A 25,889-nucleotide genomic window follows, 5' to 3' on the forward strand; every position below is an offset into this window, starting at 1 on the left:
TCTGCAGGGCTCGTGTGTGCCGGTGCATGTTGGTGGCAGCGTTAGCACGCGAGGAAACGCCCGCGGTGGGACCGGGGAGCGCGGCTGGGCGTGTGCGTGTGCGGATGAGCGGCGGCTGGCGGTGGGCGGGCGGCCGGCGGGCGCGCGCGCGCACGGCGGGGCGTGGGCGGGGGGCGCGTGGCCGGGTGGGCGCGCGTGGGGGGGCGCGCGGCGCGGGCGGGGGGCGGGGACACTGCGGCGGCGCCGACACAGCCGGCCGCCCCCCGTGGCAGGCGCTGCGCGGGGCCAGCGGGCGCAGCGCGGAGCTCGGGCCCATGGTGCGCCCGTGTCCGTCGGTCGGGCCGCGCGGGCGGCTCCGCGCGTGGCCCGGCGCTCGCGAGCTCGCCCCCTCGCTGCGGGCCCGGCCCGCCCGCTGCCGCCGCCTCCTCCCCCGGGGCGGCGCGGCGCCGGCGGGCGGCGGCGCGGAGGCCGGACCGGGCGGCGGCCCAGGCGGCGCGGGGGGCGCGGCGGCCAAGGCGGGCGGCGCGGGCGACATGACGGACAACATCCCGCTGCAGCCGGTGCGCCAGAAGAAGCGGATGGACAGCAGGCCCCGCGCCGGGTGAGCGGGGCCCGGGGACGCCGGCCGCCTTTGTCCGCGCGGGCCGGGTCCAGCGCTGGGGCGGCCTGGCCTGGCTTGACATGTTGGCCGCGCCGCAGCCGGCGCCATGAGCCGGCGGCCAGCGGGGGAGGCGGGCGGGTCATCCCAGCTGTAGCTCCGGCCCGGGCCCCGTGGGCGATCCTGTCCCTTTTGGGCCCGAGCGCGCGGCTTCCTTGCACTCCTGCCCACCTTCCTTTAGAAACCCCGAGAAGCCGGACCCGCCCTAGCGCTGTTTACCCGCGCGCAGAGTTAGGACCAGCCATAGCTTTTCACCCTTTTATTGTTTCCTGATTACTCCCTGTCGTTGTGATTACGATCTGATCCACATGAAACCGTGCTCTGCGCCTGCAACAGCCCTCGGGAGCCCGGATATGCTGAGCTTACTGGTGGGGGGAGGTTCGGCCGCCTCCGCACGCAGACCCGCCGCGGGGTCCCCCATCAGCGCCTCCGGGTCCCTGCCCCAGGACGCCGCCTTCTCTTCCCGGCCTTGGGTGGATCTGAAACCAGCAGCCGCAGGAGGCTGGGCGGGGCTCCTCTTGGTCGACTGGAGAACCTCCCGCTCCCCACAATTTGAGGGAAGGAGCCCCCTGGCAGGGGTGGGGGTTGCCACCTGCTGTGCCTTTCCCGCATTGGCAGACCCCAGGGCAGCCTAGGCGTGGGTTTCTCTCTCCTGGAGAGAGAGAGAGAGGACGGTAGGTATTTTGCGCCCTGCCGTCCTCCCGTTCGGAGGTTGGCAGTGACCTGTTGAGATTGTGAGGGACTGTGGCATCGTCTGCGACAGATTTACCTGGGGGTGAGGGTTGATGGGGCTGGTTAAAATAAATGCACATTCCTGGCCCCTGCCAGGCCCGCCGATCAGAGTTCGTGGGGGTGGGGGTGGGACCTGGAAATGTGCTTTTTCCCAGGCTGCCCAGGTGAGGTTGACGTGCCCTGACGACTGAGACCCGCAGCTGGGCGGGGCTGCGGCCTTGGACCGGCCCTTTCCCTTAACATCCTGTGCTCTCAGGCCATTTCCTTGTGGCCGCGGCTTAATGTGGCGTCAGTTGCTTGGTGCAGGAGATGCGGAGGGTGAACCCTTAGGGTTGCTTGCTTCCATCAGGTGTCCGTGGAATTAAAACAAAAAAAAAAAAAGTGATGCTAGCTGCCATTTTGTGGGGTCTTTGTCCCCGTCTTCCTTGAATGTTCCGGAGGCCCGGGTTTATGTAAAACAGAGGAGGAAACGAGCTCAGGTTAAGGACTTCAGGGGAGATGCTGCAGAATGGTGATGAACTCAGGGTCGTTCGGCCCTAAGACAGACAGCCCTCCATCCCTTCTTTCACCGTTCTCGCGTATTTTAATCCTGACTACTCAAGGCTAAACAATAATTAACTTGAGCTCTGTGCCCGGATAGTGTCTGCGTGTAATATACACCCTGGGTAAATACTTTAATGAATTTGTGTGATCAGTGGATTCAAGTCTTCTAGTTACCAATTTGTGTTTAAAACAATTATGAGACGCCTACTCTGTGCAGGGGCGGTGCCAGGTGACTGGGATGCAAAGGTTAATTAAACAAGCCCTGCCCGGAGCGCCTGGGTGGCTCAGTGGGTTGGGCATCTGCCTTCCGCTTGGGTCATGATCTCTGGGTCTTGGGATCGGGGAGTCTGCTTCTCTCTCTCTCTCTCTCTCTCTCAATCTCTCACCCACCCCCTCCCTCTCTGCCCCTCCCCACCACTCATTCTCTCTCTCTCAAATAAATAAATCTTTAAAAACAAACCCAAGCCCTGTCCAACTCACACAGGCCTTCTGACGCTGGTTGTGTATTGCGATCACCTGGGGATCTTAACAACTACCATCCCTGCCCCCGTGTTAAACCTTTGAAATAATCTGGGGTGGGACCTGGGTGTCTTATTTGTTTTTAAAGCTCCCCGGATGGTTTTACCGTGCTGTGGTCGTTGAGAACTCCTGATTCAGTGCATGACAGAGAAATGAGGGTAATTATTTAAAAGTGGTAATTACCATGATAGAGATATGTATTGTCAAAATGGGGGCGCAGAGGGAGTGGTGCTGACAGTTAAATATGTTTGGTATTGGAATGGAGGAACATACCCCATTTTTAGAATTTGCTAATTGGAACTAATTTATTTGCTAAACAGTGACAGTGATTGAGATTCAGATCCTGTATCAGGACAGCCAGGCTTTTATGTGTATTTTCTTGCATTTAATTTGCTTTTTTAGGAGGAGTAGCCCACATCAAGGTGGGAATCTTGGGGTCTGGAAGCACTTTTGTAAGCAGAGTGATGGAGAGGCTCCTTGAAATATGGGTGGGGGAGTTGAAGAAGAAACTAATATAGATGTTCTTGGACTTTCAAAGCGGTTACATGCTCATAAACCTATTTTAAGTTGAAAATAGCTTCAGTGTGTTTACTCCACTTAACCTACTGAACATCGTAGCTCAGCCTGGTCCACCTTAAACATGCTCAGAACAGTTAAGTTAGCCTACTGTTGGGAAAATCGTGTAACATAAAGACTATTTGATAATAAAGTGTGGAATATCTCATGTAACGTATTGAATGCTGTACTGAAAGTGAAAGAATGCTTGTGTGGGAATGAGGTGGTTGTCAGTGTATCAGTATTGACCCTTGTGATTGCTGTCCAGCGTCATGGCGGGGGATCGCATCACTGGGGAAAGATTACAATTCAAAATACAGTTTATGTCAAATGCATATTGATTTTGCACCATTGTAAAGTTGAAAAATCCGAAGTCGAACTGTCATAAGTCAGGGACTGTCTGTCTGTGATTGGTCAGGCTCTCTCTGCTGGGTACTTGACATAAATAGCCCTGTTTTGTTTTGTTTTTTAAGATTTTATTTATTTGAGAGAGAGAGAGGATGAGAGAGAGAGAGAGACCAGGACCTTGGACCTCAATCCCAGGACCCCGGGAACAGGACCTGAGCCAAAGGGGGACGCTTAACCAACTGAGCCACCCAGGTGCCCCAATAGCCCTGTTTTTGTTTTTGTTTTTTTTTTTTAAAGATTTTATTTATTTACTTGACAGAGATAGAGACAGCCAGCGAGAGGGGAACACAAGCAGGGGGAGTGGGAGAGGAAGAAGCAGGCTCATAGCAGAGGAGCCTGATGTGGGGCTCGATCCCATAACGCCAGGATCACGCCCTGAGCTGAAGGCAGACGCTTAGCCGCTGTGCCACCCAGGCGCCCCACCAATAGCCCTGTTTTAATCCTCGTAATGATTATGTGAGTTTTGGGGAGTTAGTTTCCTCATTTTATAGACAAGGAAATTTAAGATTCAGTGATGTGAAATAATTTGTTTGAGGTCACAGAGATAGCCGGTATGAGGGGGTGGATTTGAACCCAGTCGACTCATTTCACCTAAATGGCTCTAAGGTATAGGATGGTTGGGGGTTTTGTGGTTAAACCAAAAACGTAGGTGCAGTGAGTCCCAGGAGACAGTGTAATCAACGCTGGGGTCACTCAGCATATGTTGCCAGGACATGGAGTTTATTTGCTGAAGGAATCCTGTGGCTCCGATGCTCTTTTCTCTCTCGAGAAAGTTACCACATCCTGATGCTGGGAAACCTTTAGCAGCGGTTCAGTTAGGAAACAGGGCTTGTGCACGGCTTTGACTGAAACCATTCTCTGGCTTTCCGTGCTTTGCCGCTCGCTGAATGGAATTCCCTTTTTGGTGAAACACCAGACGTTGGTTGATAGGAGTGTGGGTTCTGGAGTTGAGCATGGTTCAAGCCCAGGCTCCGTCACTGACAAGCCATTTGACTTTGGGAAAATTATTGTACCTCTCTGGGTCTCAGTTTTTCCATCTGTAAAGTGGGATGAATAAGAATTCTGGATACCTCAGGGGGTTGTTTCAGAGACTTAATCCATGTAAAGTTTAGAACAGTGAGTACTCAATACAACTTAGTATTTGCCGGAGCTAATGGTGATAAATAAGACAGGCTTTTGCATGAGGTTTGCTACTGGGGGCTCTCCGGAATGCTCCTTTGAGAGGAAGGGGCCTTTGATGATGGGACATTAAAAAATATTATGGATTTCATTACTCTGTTCTTTTTTTGGGGGGGGGGAGCACAAGCAGGGGGAGTGGGCGAGGAAGAAGCAGGCTCCTAGCAGAGGAGCCTGATGTGGGGCTCGATCCCAGAACGCCGGGATCACGCCCTGAGCCGAAGGCAGACGCCTAACGACTGCGCCACCCAGGCACCCCAATTCATGACTCTGTTCTGATCGAATCTGGGAAAATGATTAATTGCATTGAATGATTCCAACCAGGTATGTTGAGGCTCTGGTGTGATATTACAGGCTGAACTAAGACTTTGCCTTTGGGTTTTATGGCTGGATTGGATGAGGATGCTTTGATTTTTGATGTATTTGGACTAGGAAGTTCTGGATATGAACTGGGTTTAGAAAGAGCTGATTAAGTTCATATTCTACTGAATTTTTAAAACAAATTTATTGAGGCATAATTTACCTCACATAAAATATATAGTAAATGTACAATTCATTGATTTCTTTAAAAAAATATTTTATTTATTAGAATGTGAGCATGAGCAGGGAGGGGCAGAGGGAGAGGGAGAAGCAGACTCCTCCCTGGGCAAGGAGCTCAACGTGGGGCTAGATCCCAGGACCCTGAGATCAAGGCAGATGCTTAACGGACCCACAATTCGTTGATTTGTTTTTTTTAAAGTAAAGTTATAGGGGTGCCTGGCTGGCTCAGTGGGAAGAGCGTGAGACTTTCGATCTCTGGGTCGTGAGTTGGAGCCCCACGTTGGGTGCAGAGATGAGTTAAAAATAATAGAAGTAAAGTTAGCGTTTGTGCAGCGATCACCACAGTCTAGTTTTCAAACACGCCCATCACCCCACACAGCTCCCTCATGCCCGTTTGCACTTAGTCCTGCTGATCTGCTTTCTATTTCCATAGGTTTGCATTTTTTGGAAATTTCATGTAAATGGAATCATGCAGTATGTTGTCCTTGTGTCTGGTTTCTTTCAGCACAGGGGTTTCAAAGTGCCTTTTTATGGCTTAATAGGATTCCATTGTATGGATAGATCACATTTTTTTTTAACCAAGATGGACATATGGGTTATTTCTGGTTTTTGCCCATTATAAATAATATCGTAAAGAACATTCAAGTCTCTGTGTGGACATGTGCCTTCATTTCTCCTGTCTGCCCTGAGTTTTAGAGACGCAGCTTGTCATCGTTTCCTGTATCCTCCACGACGGTATGGTTCTGCCTCCTCTTTCACCATTAAGTGTTGCGGTTGCTTAAGATTTGGTCCTGGACCTCCTTCCCCTTGGAAGTATGGGTGCAGTTCACCCATACGCATGGCTTTAGTGACCACCTTAGCAGAGAACCACGTCTTCTGTCCTCCCCCTGACTCCTGCCCTCAGTCTGCTCGAGAGCAAACTCACGGGCTGGCTCCCACCGCAAGCCTGGTCTTCCTTCCTCCTTCCTCCGGTGTTCCCAAGCCCCGAGAGTGGGTGCCGTCTCTTCAGTGACGCAGTCTGGAAACCCAGGCATCATCCCGGATGCTGCCTCGCCCTCCCTTGCTCACCCTTTACTAAACCTCCCACGTGTGCCCCCTGCCAAATTGCCTGGAATCTGTGCACCTGACCCTCACGGCCACCATCACCGTCATCACTCACCTCCCTGCCTCCGTGGTATTGATCGGCCAGTGAGGTCTCCACCCTGCGGCCAGAGCAGGTGTGGCCAGATGTTCTGCTCGTGAAAATGTTTTGCCCGAAGCCCTCTTGTGGCTTTCCATTTCTGTGAGGTCCCATGCTGTCCACCATGGTGGTCCTGAGCCTCATGTGGCTATTTACATTCAGAGTTAAAATAATTAGAATTAAAGTTAGAAATTTAGCGCCTCGGTGGCGTGAGCCACTTTTTAGTTCCCAGTACCCACATGTGGGCCGTGCCTGCATGTTGGATGATGGAGGTACATGCTTTTCCACCATCACAGAAGATTCTGTTGTGGCCCCTCCCTCCTTCCATCGTCATCTTCACACACCGAATAGTATAGCCTGGGCCCTTTCTCCTCCAGCCACACTGTGCTCAGTATCTTCTCCTGGGCTCTCTCTTGACACAGGACCTTTGCACATCCTGTTCTCCGCCTGGAATGTCCTCTCCCCTCTTCACCTAGTCAAAGCTCAGTCTTCCGTTAAGCCTTACCGAGGTCTCACGTCCTCGGGGGAGCCTTCCCTGATGTTCCTGACTAGAGATCAGGTTGCACTGGGAGCCTCTCAGAGCACCTGCTCCTTTTCTGTCTCACACAGTGGGAGTGTGACGTGCTCGTGTGATCATTCAGCTGGGAACAGCGGGGCCCCAGTTGGTGACAGCTTAATCACCATCACGCAGAGGCTGGCACAGAGTAGGTGCCCAGTAAGTCCTTTTTGAGAGGAGAAATGCCTGCAGCCGATCTCCAGTGTCTGATCCCCTGGGAATGGGGAGGGGATAACCTTTTCTAGATGGTCCAGGCAGAAGTCTGTTGGACCTTCTCAGATTGCTGCTTACTCATTCTTCTGATGTGACTCTGTGGCTCAGAGATCTTCCCTGGTTGATGGCATCAAGTCTTAACCACATGATTTGAGTGTGGGGGTGGGGGGGATTTGGGGTGTGAGCACCAGAAGGGAGCCTCAGGCAAAGAGAAGGCATCCCCTCTGCCTTTGTCTCTTTTCCTCACTGAGGGACAGCAGCTTGTGAGCTGAGTTAGTTTCCATCTTTAAATACAAGACACATATTCTCATGAAGAGTTTTTTCAGTGGATGATTTATGTGAAAAACACTGTATGCTATTGACGCAAGAAGTCAAGCATTTAAGGGAAAAGAGTAAAAAAAAAATCTGGATTGTTGCAGAGGTGGTGCGATGGGCAGAATATCGGCCCGCGGGGCCTGTGGGCAGGTGACCTTCCGTGGCAAGAGGGGCTTTGCCGATGTGATTAATGATTTCGAGATGGGTTAGCCAGGTGGGCCCAGTGTCCTCACAAGCGTCCTTGAAAGAGCGGGGAGTGAATCTGAGAGACATGGCAGGACGCTCACTGCTGGCTTGAAGATGGAGACGGGAGCACACAGGGGGGCGTCTCGAAACGGGAAACCTCGAGCAAACAGCCTCCAGAGGGAACCCGGCCCTGCTGACATCCTGACTGGGGGCCCACGAGACCTGCTACGGACTGCCAGCCTCCAGAACTGTAAGATAATGAATTCATGCTGATTGGCCACAGCAGCAAGCGGTGGCCGGTGCAAGGTGGGCGTACCCCCGGAGCCCGGGAACAGGTGCCTGCCCTGGCTTCACATCCCAGGGAGGCTGGGGGTGGGGGCACCTGCCTGCCGGCCTTGGCCAGAGGCGTCTCAAGGCTCATGCTTACCTTTTGCTTGAGGGTGCAGAATTAATTAATTAATTTTAAAGATTTTATTGAGAGCGAGAAGGAGAGCACAAGCCGGGGGAAGGACAGGCAGAGGGAGAGGCAGACTCTCCGTTGAGCAGGGAGCCCGATGCGGGACCCCATCGCAGGACCCTGGGATTGTGACCTGAGCTGAAGGCAGACGCCGAGCCGTCTGTGTCACCCAGGCGTCCCAGAGGGTGCAGAATTTAAACCGACGTGTTGCAGGACCCGCTCCCTGACCGCTGAGGGGGAGAACCAGTGCTTACTCGAGATCTGCGGTGTCTTGGCTCTGAACTGAGGTTCTCTTGCCCTTCCCGCACGGTGCCCCTTTGAGGTTGGTATTTTTTATGCTTGTTCTACTGATAAAGGAAACTGAGGCTCAGAAAGGTTAAGCAGTTAATCCTGGCCGAGCACGTGTGGCAGAAACTAATGCAAACTCAGGTGAGCCTGTCTCCCAGTTAGAACTTGGGAGCGTTCTTTGGGGCAGGTGTCCAGCCAGCTCTGCTCTTTCCCTCAGTTGAGTTCTTTTCCCCCCCAGGAACAATGAATGATTTCCCCCCCCCCCGCCCGGCTGCAGGGTAGAGAATTTGGGAGCGGCAGCTCTTTAAGCTATAGCACGTTTTCCAACCGCTGCGAGAACCAAGGTGAGAATTTTGTAGGCTGCAGTTTCAATGACCCAGGCCAGACTGACCGCGGGCTTTGTGGATTTGTGAGTTAAAGAGTTTGGATTCCAGGGTCACACGGACTTAGGTGAATGGACCAGTTTGGCGTTTTTCTGCTTGTATCAACCCGGGGGACTGTCTTCTCCCCTCTGAGCCGCAGCTTCCTCTCGTGCAACACGGGGACATGGGAAGAGTGCCTGGCTCGCCGGGCTTCGTGCGTGCAGGGAGCGCTAGGAGCACTGGCGAGCACTGGAAGTTGTTCTTCTCCCAGCCTGGAGGCTGGATTTCTAGCACTGGATGACATCTTGTCCTCTTTCTGGGTCTTTGGAGAGGGCCTAGGTGAGTACGAACTCTAGCTGGAGAATGCCCGCAGAGGACTTGATGCCAGGAGAAGCCATCTCAGACCTCACATGACCGAGTCTAGTGACAGGGCTGTGGCAGGCTCCGTGTGCGTTCGCAGCAGTGCTCGGCACCGCGCCAGGACCCGGGTCCCTCAGTAACGTGGGTTTCACTGTTTACGTGAAAGAAGAAAGATAATGCCGGCGCGGGGAGTTCTTCTCATACATTCCTTTATTCCACTGAAAGGTCTGAAGCTGTCCTTTCTAATTTGTGGGGTTAAAATGCCCTTTTCTCTTTTGACACAACGGAGGTAGCGTTAGACACAGTTTGGTTGATTCTCGTTATTCACAGTGGTTATGTTCCGGAAGGTCCCTGCCAGCCCTGAATTAGCGAATACTGAACCATTGCCCCCAAAGGGAGATACAGGGTTACTTCTCTGCAAGCCTCTGGTCCTGTTTTACCTTGTTTTAAAGGTATGTTTTGGTTTAAAGACTCTGTATTTAATGTATGTTGTTGATTCATTAACATTGAACCCAGGACCAACAGCCCTGCAACTCATAAGCTTCCTGTTCTCAGGACACGGGACAGCATGTCAGCACTATGGTTGGGGGCTATTTTAAACAGGGATGTCACTGACAAAAAGCTCCGAAGTGCAAAAAGTGTGGCCCTATTTAGGTCTATTTGGACTGTGGAAAGGACACATATGTACTGTATGGAGCTGGGACCGGAAGTGTTGCCTTGTCCCCCCTCACCTGGGGAAGTCTCGTACATGTCTGTGAGTGACCACCACAGTGCTGTGAATATTGATTTTGAGGTTGTAAGTTTTACGCAGTAGGTGAATTTGCAAATACAGAAACCGCGAATAATGAGGATCGAATGTATATAGGGGTGTGTGTGTGTCTGCGCGTGCGTGCAGTGTCCTCTTGACACGGTGGAGGTGGTATTAGGTACACTGTGTATAGGGTGTGTTTGGGGGCAGGATGGAGGAGGGGGTCGTGCTGCTCAGTGACATCCATAGACCCCAGGCCTTCCCCTCTCTTCCCCTCCCTGTGCTGGAGTGGGGAGTTGTGTAAACAGCCCTTTGCCCCTCTGGACGGGAACAGTCGGGACGAGCCTTGGCAGCGGCCCACTGGAAAGTGCCCGCGGCGTCCGCTGCCAGCCCGCTCAGCTGCACTCATGCCATCCATTTCCTGTTACAGAGTCCCTGCGCAGAACCCGGCCCGGCGCCCCCCCAGGCAGTGACACCAGGGGATGTGGAATTACAGACACAGGCAGGGGTGCTGAAGGGTAGAGGTGGATACAGGAACCATGCTTTCGGGCGCTTTCCGGAGAAAGACCAGGGACTGGAGGCCCTGCAAGCCGGTCCCAAAGAAGGAGTGTGGCCATTTGACCTTGACCTAAGGCACCCATGCCACGAGCTGGAAGAGGCAAGGCACCGACCAGTCCATCTTTGGACTTTTGGTGGCTACTTCTCAGAATAGCGCTTTCTTTTAGTACTGTTCCCAAATGGAAACGATGAAAGTCATGAATTAGCTCTGGTGGTATTTGTGGCCACTTTTGGGAATGGATGTGGGGTGCCTCCAGCTTTACTTACGACACTGAGTGGACTTTAGTTTAATTTCCAAAGAAAAAGACGACTTGTAATGTTCTTATTGATGACTTTTACCGAAAGAGCTATAACAGTGCTGAATTCTTTTTTTTTTTTTCCCCTAAGATTTTATTTATTTAGTTGTCAGAGAGTGAGCGAGTGAGCACAAGCAGGGGGAGCGGCAGCCAGAGGGAGAAGCAGGCTCCCTGCGGAGCAAGGAGCCCCGTGTGGGGCTCGATCCCAGGACCCTGGGATCATGACCTGAGCCGAAGGCAGAGACTGAACCAACTGAGGCACCCAGGCGTCGCCCCCCCCCCCCCGCAACCTTTTTTTTTTTTAATTTAAAGATTTATTTATTTATTTTAGAGAGACTGACAGTACAAGCAGGAGGGGCAGAGGGAGAGGGAGAGAGAATCTCAAGTGGAGTCCGTGCCAAGGGTGGAGCCTGACATGGGGCTTGATCCCAGGACCCTGAGGTTATGACCTGAGCCAAAACCAAGAGCTGGGGGCTCAACTGAGCGCACCGGCTGGGCGCCCGCAGCAGTGCTGAATTCTTAAGCTAGTATCTGTTTTCTCTCATTTGTGTGACTTGGAAGGATTGACGGAGAAACATCGCCAAAGATCACTTTGGGTGGCTCGTGGCCGGTGAAAGGCTAACAATTATTTTTTCGGTTCTTTCTGTTTGTGCCAAGAGATACTTGCTTTCTTTTTGTAGTATCGATAGGGAGTTTCCTTTTAGAATACACTTACACGAGAAACAGAAGTGACTTAAAGAACACTGTGAACTCAAAGATCATGAGGTTTGTAGATGCGCCCCCAGACGTGTCTGATATTTAGGGAGCGGCCGCCTGTGCTAAAATGTTGCTTTTAGTCTAAAAATACTATAATATTGCTATAAGGGGGAGGACATGGGGAAATCTGATTTTGCTAATAGATTAAAACATTTTTTTGTTTTGCCAAGTTATCCACGAAAAGCTTTTTTTTTTTAAAAAAAACGTGATTTTTAAACAATGGTTTGTTTACCAGGTTGATTGGGGATCTTACTGTTGCTTTTATCATTGTATAAACAGTCTGGGGGGATTATGGGAGAGGCAGTTGGAAGGGGCCCCAGGAGAGAGAGGCTCCCTGTGGGAAATGAAGGGCAGCCGGATGCTTTTGTCATTACAGTTGGGTCTCTGTGGCATTTGCCAAATGCCAGGAGGAGGAGCCTGTTGGCCAGCCTCCCCGAGGAAGAAGCAGGGTGGAGCGTGGACAGTGCCCTCCCTGTAGAATGGGGCCTGGCAGGATCTCTCACCCTCTGCCAGGCCATCTGCTGTGACACAGGGTGAAGTCAGACCTGGCCAGGTTAGACCTCAGCAGTTCTCAGCCTCGCCTCTGTTGATCTGTGGGGTGTGACAGTTGTCCGTTGTGGGGGCTGTCACGTCCATTGTAGGATGTGTGACAGCGGTCCTGGCCCCTGCCCACTGGATGCCAGTAGTACCCTCCACCCAGTTGTGACAACCAAAGATGTCTCCAGACATTGCCAAGTGTCCCCCTGTGCCAGGGGTTGGGGAGTGGGGGGTGGGAGGGGGCAAAATTGCACCAGTTAGGAGCCACTGGACGAATGGAATGAATATTCACTATGCTTGGCCTTGTCTCTTAGTGTCCTGTGAAGGTTTCCCGATTCTTTCTCCCTCTCTCCCTCTCTCTCTCTCTCTCTCTCTCTTTTTTTTTCAAAGAAAAACCTGTTAGGCAAGAAGTTCATGTTTGGACTGTTGTTCTTCAGTAGGAGTTCAGCTTTCTGATTCAGTGGCTGCAGAAGCCTTGAGTGGTTGGAAGAGAGCCTCTGGGAAACGCTGGGGGCTGAGGTGTATCCCTTGTCAGATTCTCTGTGGACGCCTTAACCTCCAGGCTCTCCGATGGTGACCCCTGTATTTGGAGATAGAGCCTTTAAAAAAGACCCGATTAAGTTAATGTGAGGCCATTAGGGTGGGCCCTGTTCCAGTCTGACCGGTGTCCTTATGAGAAGCAGACATTAGGACACACAGTGAGGTGCCTGGGGTGGGAGGAAAGACCTCGTGAGGACCCGGGAGCAGGGCAGCCCTCTGCAAGCCAGCAGGAGAGGCCCAGAAGAAACCCACCCTGCCCACACCTCGATCTTGGACTTCCAGCCTGCAGAACTGGGAGGAAATAAAGTCCTATTTAAGCCAGCCAGCCTGTAGGCTTTATTACGGCAACCCTAGCAAACTCGTGCAGGAAGTATCTTCCTTATGCCCATTTTGGCAAGCGTGGTATCTGTGGATGTTAGTCATAAACCTTCATTCTAAATTGACGATGAGTTCCTTAGCGGTTTTCTTTAGGTAGTCCTGTCTCCAGCGCTCTCTCTGAGCATGTTGCAAAGTCATGCAGACTGGAGCTGACCACCCCCCTCCCAACCTGAACCACGTGCCACGTGCTCTGCCGGGTGGAGGGGCTGCCGGGCCTGGCCCCCGCCGCTTCCTTTGCTTCAAGGGTTCACGTAGTCCCGTATCCACCTTGGGCTTTGTGTGCTTTGTTGTCGTTCTGGTCACTTGGATTGTGCTGGAGGAACTTGACGAGAATTTTAAGAGTTGCTAACCACTACTGTGTGCTACTAGGTGCCCAGCACTGTTCTAGAGTTTGAAGGGCATCACCCTCTTCCTCCCGACAGCCCTATTCAACAGATGATGACACTGAGAACAAGGTTTTTTCCTTTGAGAATGGTTTTAAGGGCGCCTGGGTGGCTCAGTTGGTTCAGTGTCTGCCTTCGGCTCAGGTCTTGATCTCAGGGTCCTGGGATCGAGTCCCACGTCGGGCTCCTTGCTCAGCGGGGAGCCTCCTTCTCCCTCTGCCTGAAGCTCTCCCTGCTTGCGCTTGCTCACTCTCTCTCTGACAAATAAATAAATAAAAATCTTTAAAAAAAAATGGTTTTGGTTTAGAATGACAAAGACTTCATTTCAGTTTTCCTTTAATTAATTTTTTATTTATTATTTTTAATAGTTTTTTTTATTTGCGAGAGAGAGCACACAAGTGGGGGGGAAGAGGGGCAGAGGCAGAGGGAGAAGCAGACTCCCCAGTGAGCAGGGAGCCCGATGTGGGGCTCGATCCCAGGACCCTGGGATCACAACCTGAGCTGAAGGCAGATCCTTGATCAACCGAGCCACCCAGGTGCCCCTCAGTGGGTTTTGTTTTGTTTTGTTTTTTTAAGATTTATTAATTTGAGGGAGAATGCGTGTGTGAGTGGGGGGAGGAGCAGAGAGAACCTCAAGCAGACTCCCCGCTGAGCACAGAGCCCAGCCTGGGGCTCGATCTCACAACCCTGAGATCATGACCTGAGCCAAAACCAACAGTCAGACGCTTAACCCACTGAGCCACCCAGGTGCCCCTCATTTCAGTCTTTAAAAAGACTCATTTTAATTTGAACTCAGGCAGTAAATTGCATTTTGTGACCTGTCTTGATGACTTCTACTATTTGACTTTTTCTGTAATATCCATTCGGAGCAGGTGATTTTTGTTGAGGGGGAAGGGACTGAGGGCTTGTGAGACTTGGCAAAATGGTCACATCCCAGTGGCTTTCCTCTCTGACCAAGCACCTTCTTCTTCAGTAGCTTACATTACGAGGGAAGGGTAAAAATATAGGGAATTTATTTTCGTTGTACAATGAGTGCAGTGTATTAAAGAAAACTTGGAGAACGGACAAGACCGAGGAGTGGAACACTGCTGTTGACTTTCCCTTCAAGGACAACTGCCCTTAACGGAACATCTTAGACACTCTGTTTTCTCCCCGTCTCGTTTCTGTGTGTACATTGTTTAATGAATTATAACCATTTGTTTCTGTGTGTACATTGTTTAATGAATTATAACCATTTGTTTCTGTGTGTACATTGTTTTATGAATTATAACCATGTAGCGCGTGTGTTTTTATTTCCTGTTGTCGAGCTAACATTTTAATATAAGGCTTTCTCTGTATCATGAGGTACTTTGGAAATGACATTTTTAATGGCAGCCTGATATTTCTTTGAGTCGGATGGCTAATTTACTTTCACCAGGACCCTATATTTTCACAAGTTGTTATTTTAGTTTCAGTTAACAAATTTTTTTAAGGAGATTTTATTTATTTATTTGACAGAGAGAGAGCACAACCAGGGGGAGCGGGAGGCAGAGGGAGAGGGGAAAGACTCCCTGTGTGGGGCTCGATCCCAGGACCCTGAGCCGAAGGCAGACGCTTCACCGACTGAGCCACCCAGGCACCCCTTCGTTTCCCTTTTTAAATTCTGTTTTTGTTCCGGATGCCGGCAGAGTCACCCCAAAGACGCAGAGAGGGAAAGCTGAGGGAGGAGCAGACCCCTGGGCTTGGACGTCACCTCTCTGGGGCTGGATGAGCCAGTCTGCAAAGTGAGTCTCGCAGAACAGCAGTGCGGCCTGCCCCGCAGAAAACCAGAAACCTAGCCGCGAATTTTGGACGTTTCGGAGGGTTACCGTTCGTTCACCCCGTAGGTATCTGCCGGGCACTTACTCTGCCCTCGGGAACAGTTTTAATGTCGGGGATCTAGCTAAACACAGGAGACAGGAGTCCCCGCCAGCACGGAGCTTTCTTCCGGTGACACGGAAGGGGTGTTCTGGTAGGAGTTTTGTTAACGCCTGGCTGCTTAGGGGCCAGGACCGCGGCCCTCGGTGGCTTCAGTGGATTGTCCTGTGGCTTTCACGCATAGTCCTGTGCCAGGAGCCACTGTTCCGTTTCCTGGGAAACCAGGGCTTCGAGGGGTTAAGAAGCTAGTCCCGGCGCACACAGCTCGCAAGCTGCTGCTGCCTTCTTGTCTCCGCGCTCAGCCCCGCTGTCTCTGCTCCAGAGAGGTCTCCCCAGCCCACCTACTCGGAAGGAGCTGCCTCCCCCGCAGGACGTGGTCTTGTGGATGTATTTGTTCGCTGTTTCGAGTTGCCACCCTGCCCACCTGTGACAAAGTAGGCTCCCGGAGGGCAGGGCCCTCATTCCTCTAGTTTGCACGGCCCAGTGCTGAGTACCGAGGTGCACGTAGTAGGTGCACAGTTAGTATTTGCTAACCGACTGAACGAGCCAGTAGACGACAAGGAGCCACAGTTCTGAGCAGGTCTGCCTACTTCCAAAGCCCTTAGTTTTATTTGGAAATGTCACCCCAAGAGACATCACATTGCTGATTCATCAGGGGTGTATGTGGTGTGCAGGGCACAGGGGCTTTCGGTGAAGGTGTGTGCTGAGTATTGGAGTCCACAGGGGGGAAAACAACAGAACCCTTTCACAGAAAGAAAGGGGGATCCAGGCTTTCCTCTGTTTCCTCTCTCTCCTCTCTCCCTCCTCCCTCGTTCGTGTAGCCTGTTGCCGTAAGGAATTAGGCACAGAGGCCTTTGTCGGAGACCTGGGTTGTAGGGCTCTAATTGATCCCATATTTGCTACTTGGCTGGAGATGCCCCCATTCAGTCCACACTGGCTCCCAGCAGCTCTTCCTCCAGCATGGCTGAGATTTATAATGTTTCCAGGGAATTGCATTAACTGGGGCTGAGCCTTTGTCAGTAGTCACTGGCACCCGCCTGAATAGCATGCTAGGTGATGGAACTAGGGGCCTGGGGCAGCAGGCCTTGCTTGAGAAAGACCCGTGCACAGGCAGAGGTGGCCAGTGTAGCCCAGGAAGTGCTCAGAGCCGGGTGCAAACGCCCTTCCCAGCCCTGGGACCCTGTGTGGAACTTTTATACACTAGCATTCTATTTTTTCCATTATGAAAGTAATAATTCCTGTTACAGAAGAGTTAAAGATGTGATCCTTAGAATTATTTAAAGCCTTACCTGCTATTGCTAACATTGAATTGTATATTTCCTTTGATCTATATTTTAATTTAGTGAGTATAAAGTGACATGATTTCAGTTTGTTTTTGCTATTGTAAATTAGAGCTTAGTCTAGGGAGGATATCTTGGTATAAGCTTTCTCCTTTGGAAAAATTTTTTAAAGATTTATTTATTTGAGAGAGAGTATGGGGGGGGCAGAGGGAGAGGGAGAGAGAGAACCTTCAGCAGAGACCCTACTGAGCATGGAGCCTGATGTGGGGCTCGATCCCATGACCTCAAGATCATGACCTGCGTGAAAATCAAGAGTCCAATGCCAACGGACTGAGCCACCCAGGTGCCCCTACATTTGAGAAATTTTAATAGGTGAGAATCTCCAGTTCCCTGGGCTAAATGGAAGGTGTGGTCAGATAAGGGCTCTACCTGTGGGGCTCTAACTAAGTGGCTTTCTGGAAGGGCTCTGCCATTTTACACCCTGTGAAGCCAGAATTGCCTTCTGTTCCAGGGTCAGAGGATGAGTGATGGCCTTCTTCACCCACTATTTTATTTCACCTTTTGGCTAGCATACCATGTCCATGAGATTGGGAAGGTTTAAAAACAAAGAAAAACAAGTAAAAACACGTCCCCCCCCCCCCTCTGGTTACCATAAATTGGGCTTCCTGTTGATTGATGTGTGAGGTGGGTGCGTATGGAGGACAGAAGCAGCCTGTGATTGGTTGGGGAGATGCTCTCTACGCAGCGTTCTTTGTAGCTGTGCTGGTGAACTGGGCGGCTCACGGTTGTATGTTTGGGAGTTACATAAGGCGTGTGCGAGAGTCGGCAAGCATTCGATAAATACTAGTTGAATGAATACAAGGAAATCTTTCCGTAGACAGTTGCTCAGGACAGCTGTGTGTGGACACCAGGGCCAAGTGCCGTGATGTCTGGCTTCCCTGCAGAGAGTGGAGGTCTTCGGCACAGCTGTCGGAGCCCCCAGCAGGGACGTTAGAAAAGGGGTGGACTCGCTGCCTGGGGAGTGTTCCTCGCCACCTGAGCGGTCCCTGTGCCAGACCCTCGGCAGCTCCACCACCTGCTTCCAGAGGTAGACTCCTCAGAAGGCACTGGCGGTGTAACCTCTGGCGTTTTGCAGGCGGGCGCCCCCGGAAACCCCTCCCACGGCCTTGCTGGGGCGTCTCCGCCGGAGCCCCGCCCAGGTGGAGCGGGGCTGGAGTAGCAGCTGCTGCCCACGTCTCCATGGGAGCAGGGGAGGAGCCGAGGCTGGGAAGGGAAGGGCTCCTAGCGGGGCAGGTGGTGGCTCCCCAGGGCCACGGTTGGTTGCTGAAGATCGTGAGGGGTTGAGAGCGTGGATTCAAGCAAGACTGTCTCGGTGCAAGTGTGGGCTCTACCGCTTACTGGCTGTATGACCTTGGGCGAGTGAGTTCCCGTCCCTGTAAATGAGCGTGATATTAGTGCAAGTGATTTTGAGGGCTAAGTGAGTTCGTGTGTGCGGAGTGCTTAGACCCCGAAGCCTGTGGCCCGTGGAAAGGAAAGCAGCCACTGTTAGCCACCGTGAAGGCTGACGGTGCTTGGAGGGAGGAGCCAGGCAGCCGGGGCAGTGCCCCTGGGGACCCTTGGTGTGTTCCTGCTGTGTCCCTGTCATGGGGTGCCTCCCTAGGTTGCTGTCTAGACAGCTCAGAGGCAGCTCTCAGATCCTTGGGAGGGGGGGGGTGAGATCTCCAAACGCAGTGGGTGAATGCTGGCTGTGAGGCCAGCCTGCTGGACTCCTGGTGGGACTCTGGGAGTATAGTTTCCTCCTCTCCAGGGGGGGAGGGCCTTGCGGCGGGACTCTGGGGAGCGGTGAGAGAAGTGACACGGCTGGCTGTGCTGTGGCCCCAGACCTGGTCTAGAACCTGTGAGCAAATGCCCCAGATACAGTATAAACGCACGAGGTAAGGCAGCAGGTCTCTGCGTGCTGGGGACCTGGGGCGGTCAAGAGGCCCAGGAAAGATGCCTCAGCCCACTCAGGGCAACTGAGCACCTTCTGTATACCCGATCTGGGGTGTGAGGCGAAGAGTATCTGGTTTCTGACCTCCAGGCTTGTGGCCAAGATCCGAGGCTGCAGATGGAGAGCTGGGTGCTGTGTGGGGAGTGGGGTGGGTTTTATTTGCTTTGTTTGTAAATTAAAAAAAAGAAAAGAAACAGTCAAGATAGTTCACTGTACTTTGTAAACTTAGCCTCCCTCCGTCGCCTGCTTTGGCTACTCCGTGCTCCTGAGGTGACCACTTATCAATTTCTTCTGTGTCGTTCTAGAGAATTTTTAACCATTTTCCAAAAGAAGGCCCATGGGTTTTATATTTATCTATCTAGACACACATACGTGGATTTTGACCTTTTTTATTCCGTTGTTAGTCTGCCTTATACAGCACAACATATTTCTTTCCCTTAACTGTACACATTGGGCTTGTTCCGTATCAGTACATAAAAAGCTTTTTGCATTCCTTTTTTTTTTTTTTTTAAACAAAATGGCTTTCGAGGATTTCATCGAATAGACTTACCATACTTAATATAAGCAGTCTCCCACTGAGGGACGCCTGCGTTATTCCTCATGGTACGTTATTCCTAGCCAAGTTACGGAGAGTGATGTCGAACATAAGTCTTCGTGCCCATGTTAGAACATACGTAATATCTCGAAGGGGAATCACTGGGTCCGGGTGAATGCATTTGTGATTTTGAGAGCTGCCGCCAGCTTGCCTCCCCTCAAGGGTGTACTGATTAAGACCCCTCCCCGCAGTGGAAGTGTCTGTTTGCCCATCCCAGCCAACACAAGTGGTATTAAACTTTTTGATTTTGGTTATCATGCTAAGTAAAAAATTATAACTCAGTGTGCTTTGAGTTTTGCATAATAGCTAAGCATTGCGTCAGTTACCAACATTTAACAACCGAGGGTGTGCGCTTCGGAGCCTTTTTTGTCTTCGTCATGAGGAATCTTACGGTCTGTTGTGTTAGGTTTGTGTGAGAACGTATCCTGGTGAAGCTAGGTGGCCCCTTCCTTCCCACAGGTCTAGGCGCCTCAGTGTGCCCTGTCCCGCCAGACCCTGTGTGTGTTTTTGCTCATTTATTATTATATGTTGCTCGCTGGGCTTCCGTAGATTTGAGTTTCCTAGAAAGAAGCAGGCAAGTAAAGTCTAAGAGAGACCAGCGCTGCTTTCTCTTCTCTTCCCGAAGAGCCCAGAGCTGGGTTTTGAAGGACAAGTAGAAGAAGGGGAATGGGTGGCTCAAGGAAATCTGGTGCGAATGAGTCTTGCCAGAGGGGTTGGACGTTGGAGAAGAGTAGAGTTCGGGAGCTCATTTGCCCTGGCAGCAGTTGGAGGCTTGATAACAGAGGACCTGGGATGAGCGGCGACAGGCTTGGACTTGAGTGCACAGTGATTGACTCATCGTGGGGGCGGGACGCAGTATGACTCATACTTTTGTAAGAGGTGTCCTGCGCTGCTGGGCAGCCGGAGACCAGCAGGGAAAGACTTCCGGCAGGAGAAATAGGGAAGGCGACAGATCCTACCATCGATGACTGCCCCCTCCCCCCAGGAGAACCGGAATTAACAGTCTGAGTGTGTGTGTGCGTGTGCATATTTGTTTCTCAGTGTTATTTTCCCCTGTATATATTATCTTGTTATTTTTATTAAAATACCGCATAATGCATATCTTTTGCTTCACTTTTCCCCCTCCCCCTTCATCACTTGGATCTTGCCCTGTCAGTGCGTGTATCTGTTTACCTTATTCTTTTAGTTAGTGCAGGTCCGGGGCGCCTGGGTGGCTCAGTAGGTTAAACATCTGCCTTCAGCTCAGGTCATGATCTCAGGGTCCTGGGATTGAGCCCCCGCATCAAGCTCCCTGCTCAGTGGGGGGTCCGCCTCTCCATCTCTCTCTACGCCTCTCTCCACTCATCCCCTCTCTCTCTGCCTCTCTGTCTCTGTCAGATAAATAAATAAAATCTTAAAAAAAAATAGTTCAGGTCCATTGTGCAGGGAGTTCCTCTCTGATGGGTGTTTGGTCATTTCCAGGGTTTTGCTTTCTTGCTGCTGGGAGCATCCTTGTACCTTTCCTCTTGCTCACCTGTACCAGAATTCATATCTAATCCATCCCTCCAGTAGACTTGCTAGATCAGAGGACCTGTTTCTATTTAAAGAGAAATTTCCACATTGACTTGGCTTTTTTCTTTGATATGGCCCAGTTTTTCCACCAGTGGGTAGCATTGCTGTGGCCAGAGATAACGTTCAGACTTCAGTGAACTAGCTTCCTTTTTTGCATTCTTTCTGACTTTAGATTTTATTTTTATTTTTAATTTTTAAAGATTTTATTATTATTTTTTAAGTTATCTCTATACCCACCATGGGGTATGGACCCAGCATAGGGTCACTTATAACTCTGAGATCGAGAGTCGCATGCTTTACCAACGGAGGCAGCCAGGTGCCCCTGACTTTAGATTTTATATTCCTCTAGTTTAAAAAAATTTTTTTTTCAGCCTCCTAGATATTTTTAGAACACAGAGCAAAAATTTCCCTCCTACCTTCCTTTCCATGCCTTCCAGCACCCCTCCCCAGGCATCTAGGCTTGTTAACCACTTGAATTCCATCCTTCTAGAACTGGCCTGTATGGTTCACACTAGATCTATGTGGCTATTTAAGTTCGTTAATGGAATAAAATTTGAATTTCACATTTTGAGTGTTCAGCCACACGTAGCTGTGGCTGCGGCTGCTGTGGGAGACCATGCAGATAGAGAACGTTTGCAGAAATGTATCAGACAGTGCTGCTCCGGTCTAGGGTTCTCAAACTCGGAACTGTTGACACTTGGGGCTGGATAATCCTCTGTGTGGGGCTGTCCTGGGCGTTGTAGTACGTTGGGCCTCTACCCATGAGATGCCGGGAGTCCCTCCCTGCCCCTGCAGTTGTGACAACCAAACATCTCTGTAGACACTGACAAGTGTCCCTGGGGCAGGGGGCAAACCCCCCCCCCCAGTCCTCCCCTTCCATTGAGAACCACTGCTGTAGGCTGCTTTTTTGTTTGTTTGTTTGTTTGTTTCCCATATGGCCTTTAGTTCTTCTTTAAATTCTTCCTGGATCTTCCCAGTATCAACACAGAGACGATAGCTTCCTGGACTCTGGCTTCAGGAAAGTTCAGCACACCATGGGGGCAGTTTAGCAAGTATTTACTGACTGCCTGCTGATTGTGGTTACACCCAGAGCAGAGATGATCATTTCTTTGGAGGCCAGCTCCTTGTTACAGTAGCTACCTTTTCCAGAAACATCGTTCCTTTGACGCTTCCCCTTGTAATATGTGCTTTCCCTTGCATTTCAGCCAGATTGTATGAGACCACTGCACATCTGGTCAGCAGTCTGTCCACCATCAAAACCTTTGTTTGTTTTAGAGTCAGATCATAAGAAAATTTACTTTGGTTTTCCTTTGTTTAAATGGTCAAAGCTGGAAGCAGTTTATGTCAACTGAATTATTTCTGGCATTACAGCTTTTTTTTTTTTTTTAAAGATTTTATTTATTTATTCGACAGAGATAGAGACAGCCAGCGAGAGAGGGAACACAAGCAGGGGGAGTGGGAGAGGAAGAAGCAGGCTCATAGCAGAGGAGCCTGATGTGGGGCTCGATCCCATAACGCCGGGATCACGCCCTGAGCCGAAGGCAGACGCTTAACCGCTGTGCCACCCAGGCGCCCCTCTGGCATTACATCTTAACCTCTTTGAATAGCTGCTGCTGTCAATAGGTAAGAACATTGATTTATGTTTTCTTATCTGGAAAAAAAACCCTTAAATCTATGTACTATGAGTTAAATGCCTGTCACGTGCTATGTATTGGCCTATGCCTTTCCTATATAAATTCCTTCATCCTCATAGTTATTCAGCAAGGCAGGTCTTACTGTCATCTTATAGACAGAAAAAGTGGGCATCACAAAAGGTGAGTGGCTCGAAGCCACGTAGCCAGTGTGGAGCCGGGCTGGGCTTGGCACCCAAGTCCATCTGACTTAAAAGCGGGTGTTCCTTACTCTGCCCCTTATGGTCCTGCTATTTCAAAACTATGGCTCTCACCTGTTATTGCTTCTTTAGTCTCTCCATTAATTTCTCATCTTTTAAAAGATTTTATTTCTTTGAGAGAGGGAGAGAGCACACGCACCGGGGAAGGGAGATGCAGACTCTCCGCTGAGTACGGAGCCCAGTGGGGGACTCGATCCCAGGATCTTGACATCATGACCTGAGCTGAAGGCAGAAGCTTCAGCGACTGAGCCACCCAGGCGCCCCAAATTTCTCCGTCTGTCTTGTAGCCCATCTCCTTAGCCCGTGTAGAAGGTAGGAGTTCCTTTGTGATGGCAGGTGGCAGGCAGCTTGGTTTGGTGTGAGGAAACAATAGCCATAATTCACGACACTAGGGTGACAGCTGCCGCAACACAGCTCTGGGTGACTGCCCCTCTCGGGCCCCCAGGGGACCGAAGTCTGGGCCCTAGACAGACAGGGTGTGGTGGTGGCAGCCACCAGGGGTAGAGAGAGTCGCAGGGATCAATCCAGATGTTGAGAGGGAGCCTGGCTGCCACCACTGCTTTTTGTGGGGGGCGGGAGGGGAACTTGGCCGCTTGTAATTTTGCCAGCGCAAAGCTTCTCCTGTGGGACAGGAGTTCCCCAAACGTGGGCAGGTGAGGGCTCCAGGTGCAGCCGTGATAAAGTCCCAAGTAATTCATGGACGGGAACTAAATCACGTGGAGACGTGCAGTAAGGTACTTCCTTCCTTTTTTAGTTTTCCTTCCGTGTTTCTAACCCTGTCAGGGCTGACGTTTTGGTAGCCAGCCCTCGTCGTCTCGGCAGTATAAACAGGAGAAGCAGCAAGAGCCGCTGAATCCGGCCCGAATTTAGTAACACTGTTTGCTTTCCATTGTGTTGGTTTTGATGTTTACCTTGTGTTTATGGCAGTGATACTGGTTTTCCATTTATGATAGTAGTACAGAGTTACCCTTTAAAATTATGTAAATGGAATCTAGGGCAGGAGTTCTTGACCCTGGGCACTGCTGTATTTGGGGTTGGACCATGCTTGGCCGGGGGGCTGTCCTGCTTACAATCGGATGTTTAGCAGACCCCTGGCCTCCTCTCACTAGGAGCCGACAGTAGCTCCTTTCCCCAGGTGTCACAACCAAAAATGTCTCCAGACATTGCCAGGTACTCCTGGGCAGGGGGACCAGAAGTGACCCTCGCTGAGAACCCCCAGTTTAAGGCAAGCAGGTTTAGCCAGTACCATGAAGTTAGAAGGTAGAGACAGTTGGATATTCTAGGAAATACTGTGCGCGTACGAAAGTCGCTTCGCCTGATGGCTGTCGGTCGTGAGGGCCACTTGCTGATGCTCACGTGTGTGTCCTTGGTGCTGGTGTCAGCTGAAGAGCGAGGTGGAAGGAGAGGTCTTGAAAGGGATGCTCTGAAGCAGTGCTCTTCAATACGGCTTTCTGTCATGCTGGAATGTTCTGAATCTGTCCATAGCTTCAGGCCAGCACTCAGAATGTGGCTAGTGGGATCAGGGGACGGAATTCTTCTATTTCAATTAATTTAAACGTAAATAGCCACCTGTAATAGGAGCTACCCTATCGGACATCACTGCTCTGATGAAGCCAGAGCAGAGAGGTCAGGATGGTACAAGGCAGGCTTGAGGGTGTTGACTGCACTCGTTAAAAGCTTGGACTTGGAGACACACGAAACCAATAGGATGGCGTCTTTAAGGACAGCGCAGCCGTGTGGCCCCCAGGAATATCAAACAGACCCAACTAAAACTGGCTTGAGCAAAAGTAAAAACCAATTAATTGACTCCTCAGCCTAAAAAGCCCCGGGAATGGACAGATGGGCAGACCTATGCAGTCTTCCAAAAGTGTCAGGAACCTTTGCATTCCTCCTGGTGACTCCCATTTTCAGGCCGACTCTTCCCTAAACAAGAACAAAGGGGCCACCTGCAGCCCCTCGCTTGTCTTCTGCCACCGTAGCCACCTCACGGTGAAGGGCACTTCTTTCCTGGTGTTTCCAGTGATAATCTCAGCCGGGGGTCTCGCTGGCCTTTGTTGAAACCGTGACCATGTCAAGGGTTCTGCTTGGCTATGCCTGGATCCTTGCGCTCACCACACCTGGGGCTCGGAGATGGGGTTGGCCCAGCTAGCTCAGGTGGAGAGATGGAGGGAACTGACTTAGTAAATTAGGATAAAGGATAATTATAGGATAGAGGAAGACTCTGGGGTAGTCTAGGCTGAGGGAGTGGACCCAAGGAAGGATGCAGTCGGAAGGGGGCCTTTCCCTAAGGCTGGGGTACAGATGTAGTTGGAGATGGTGTCGTTCAGTGCAGGCTGCTGGAAGGCAGGGCGAGAGCTGGTCTGCAGGCACGGGGCAAGCAGGAAGTGATCTCGGGGTGCAGGTGGGGTGGCAGGCCCAGCCGGTGGTTGACACACTGGGTGTGCAATGGGATTGGGACATCGGGGGCTACAGGGACAGGAGGACCTCGGGAGACAAGCCGGGGGTGAGGGATCAGGGTGCCGGTGCAGAGGACACAGGATGGCCATATTGTGGGGCCCTGGGAACGTCTCCACTATGGGCCTTGGAGATCTCCAAGGGACTGCACATCCTGGGTGGGTGGCTGGGCACAGCACCACTGGGTGGCCCCACACCCATGCCACTGATCCACTGGGTGCTTCTGCCTGGACAGCACAGGAGAGCCTCTCCTCCCTTGGTGTCCCCCCAGTGTCCTCTACTGAGAAAGCGTAGCAGTGTGCTTGCTGTGGAGGAGAGCAAAAGGGAACTGAGTCCATGATCCCAGAGCAGGTGGTGAAGGGTGGCTCTGGAGCTGAGAGGCAAGACATTCGTCACTGGCATGCAGATGAGCCTGTGGAAGAGCATCTGAATCAGCGTGGCAGCCACAGCTCTCGTGGCCCCTAAAGATCCTTCCAGCTTTATGAGATGATGTGAGCCTAGGGAAAAAAAAGGCTGTGAAATAATTGTGCTGATGAGGCTGTTCATGGCAGTGCAAGGTGCTCTCAGGCTCTTAGCTCAGGATCTGGATCCCTCAGGCCTGGGCTTAAGGCCAGCTTTACCCACTCAGCATGGAACAAATGGAGTAGTAGGTGTTGGGAAAGTCACTGAGTCCTCTTGGGCTTAGTTTCTCCGCTGTGAAAATGGGGGCGTTGCTCGTATATACCACGTAGGATTATTATGAACATTAAATGAAATAATGTGTTTCTCTTTTTTAATTATTTCTTAAAAAGATTTTATGGGGGCGCCTGGGTGGCGCAGTCATTAAGCGTCTGCCTTCGGCTCAGGGCGTGATCCCGGCGTTCTGGGATCGAGCCCCACATCAGGCTCCTCCGCTGTGAGCCTGCTTCTTCCTGTCCCACTCCCCCTGCTTGTGTTCCCTCTCTCACTGGCTGTCTCTATCTGTCAAATAAATAAATAAAATCTTTAA

The 25,889-nt window shown here is 51.3% G+C and overlaps 1 protein-coding gene across 3 annotated transcripts in view; it reads left to right on the forward strand.

The window, feature by feature from the left end:
- Nucleotides 1-476: 476 nt before the first annotated feature.
- The window catches only part of ATP9A (ATPase phospholipid transporting 9A (putative)), a 125,877-nt gene continuing 100,464 nt past the window's right edge, over nucleotides 477-25,889 (forward strand). The window contains exon 1 of one of the 3 annotated variants that reach the window (XM_026503752.4): nucleotides 477-601. In XM_026503752.4, the coding sequence (XP_026359537.2) occupies nucleotides 534-601 (68 nt within the window). In that variant the 5' untranslated portion in view covers nucleotides 477-533. Of the gene's footprint in view, nucleotides 602-17,720; nucleotides 17,840-25,889 lie in introns of those variants that run through there. The other 2 variants (XM_026503749.3, XM_026503751.4) reach the window with 2 other exon arrangements.

This window comes from Ursus arctos, unplaced genomic scaffold, assembly GCF_023065955.2.
Source record: "Ursus arctos isolate Adak ecotype North America unplaced genomic scaffold, UrsArc2.0 scaffold_16, whole genome shotgun sequence".
Classification (NCBI taxonomy): domain Eukaryota; kingdom Metazoa; phylum Chordata; class Mammalia; order Carnivora; family Ursidae; genus Ursus; species Ursus arctos.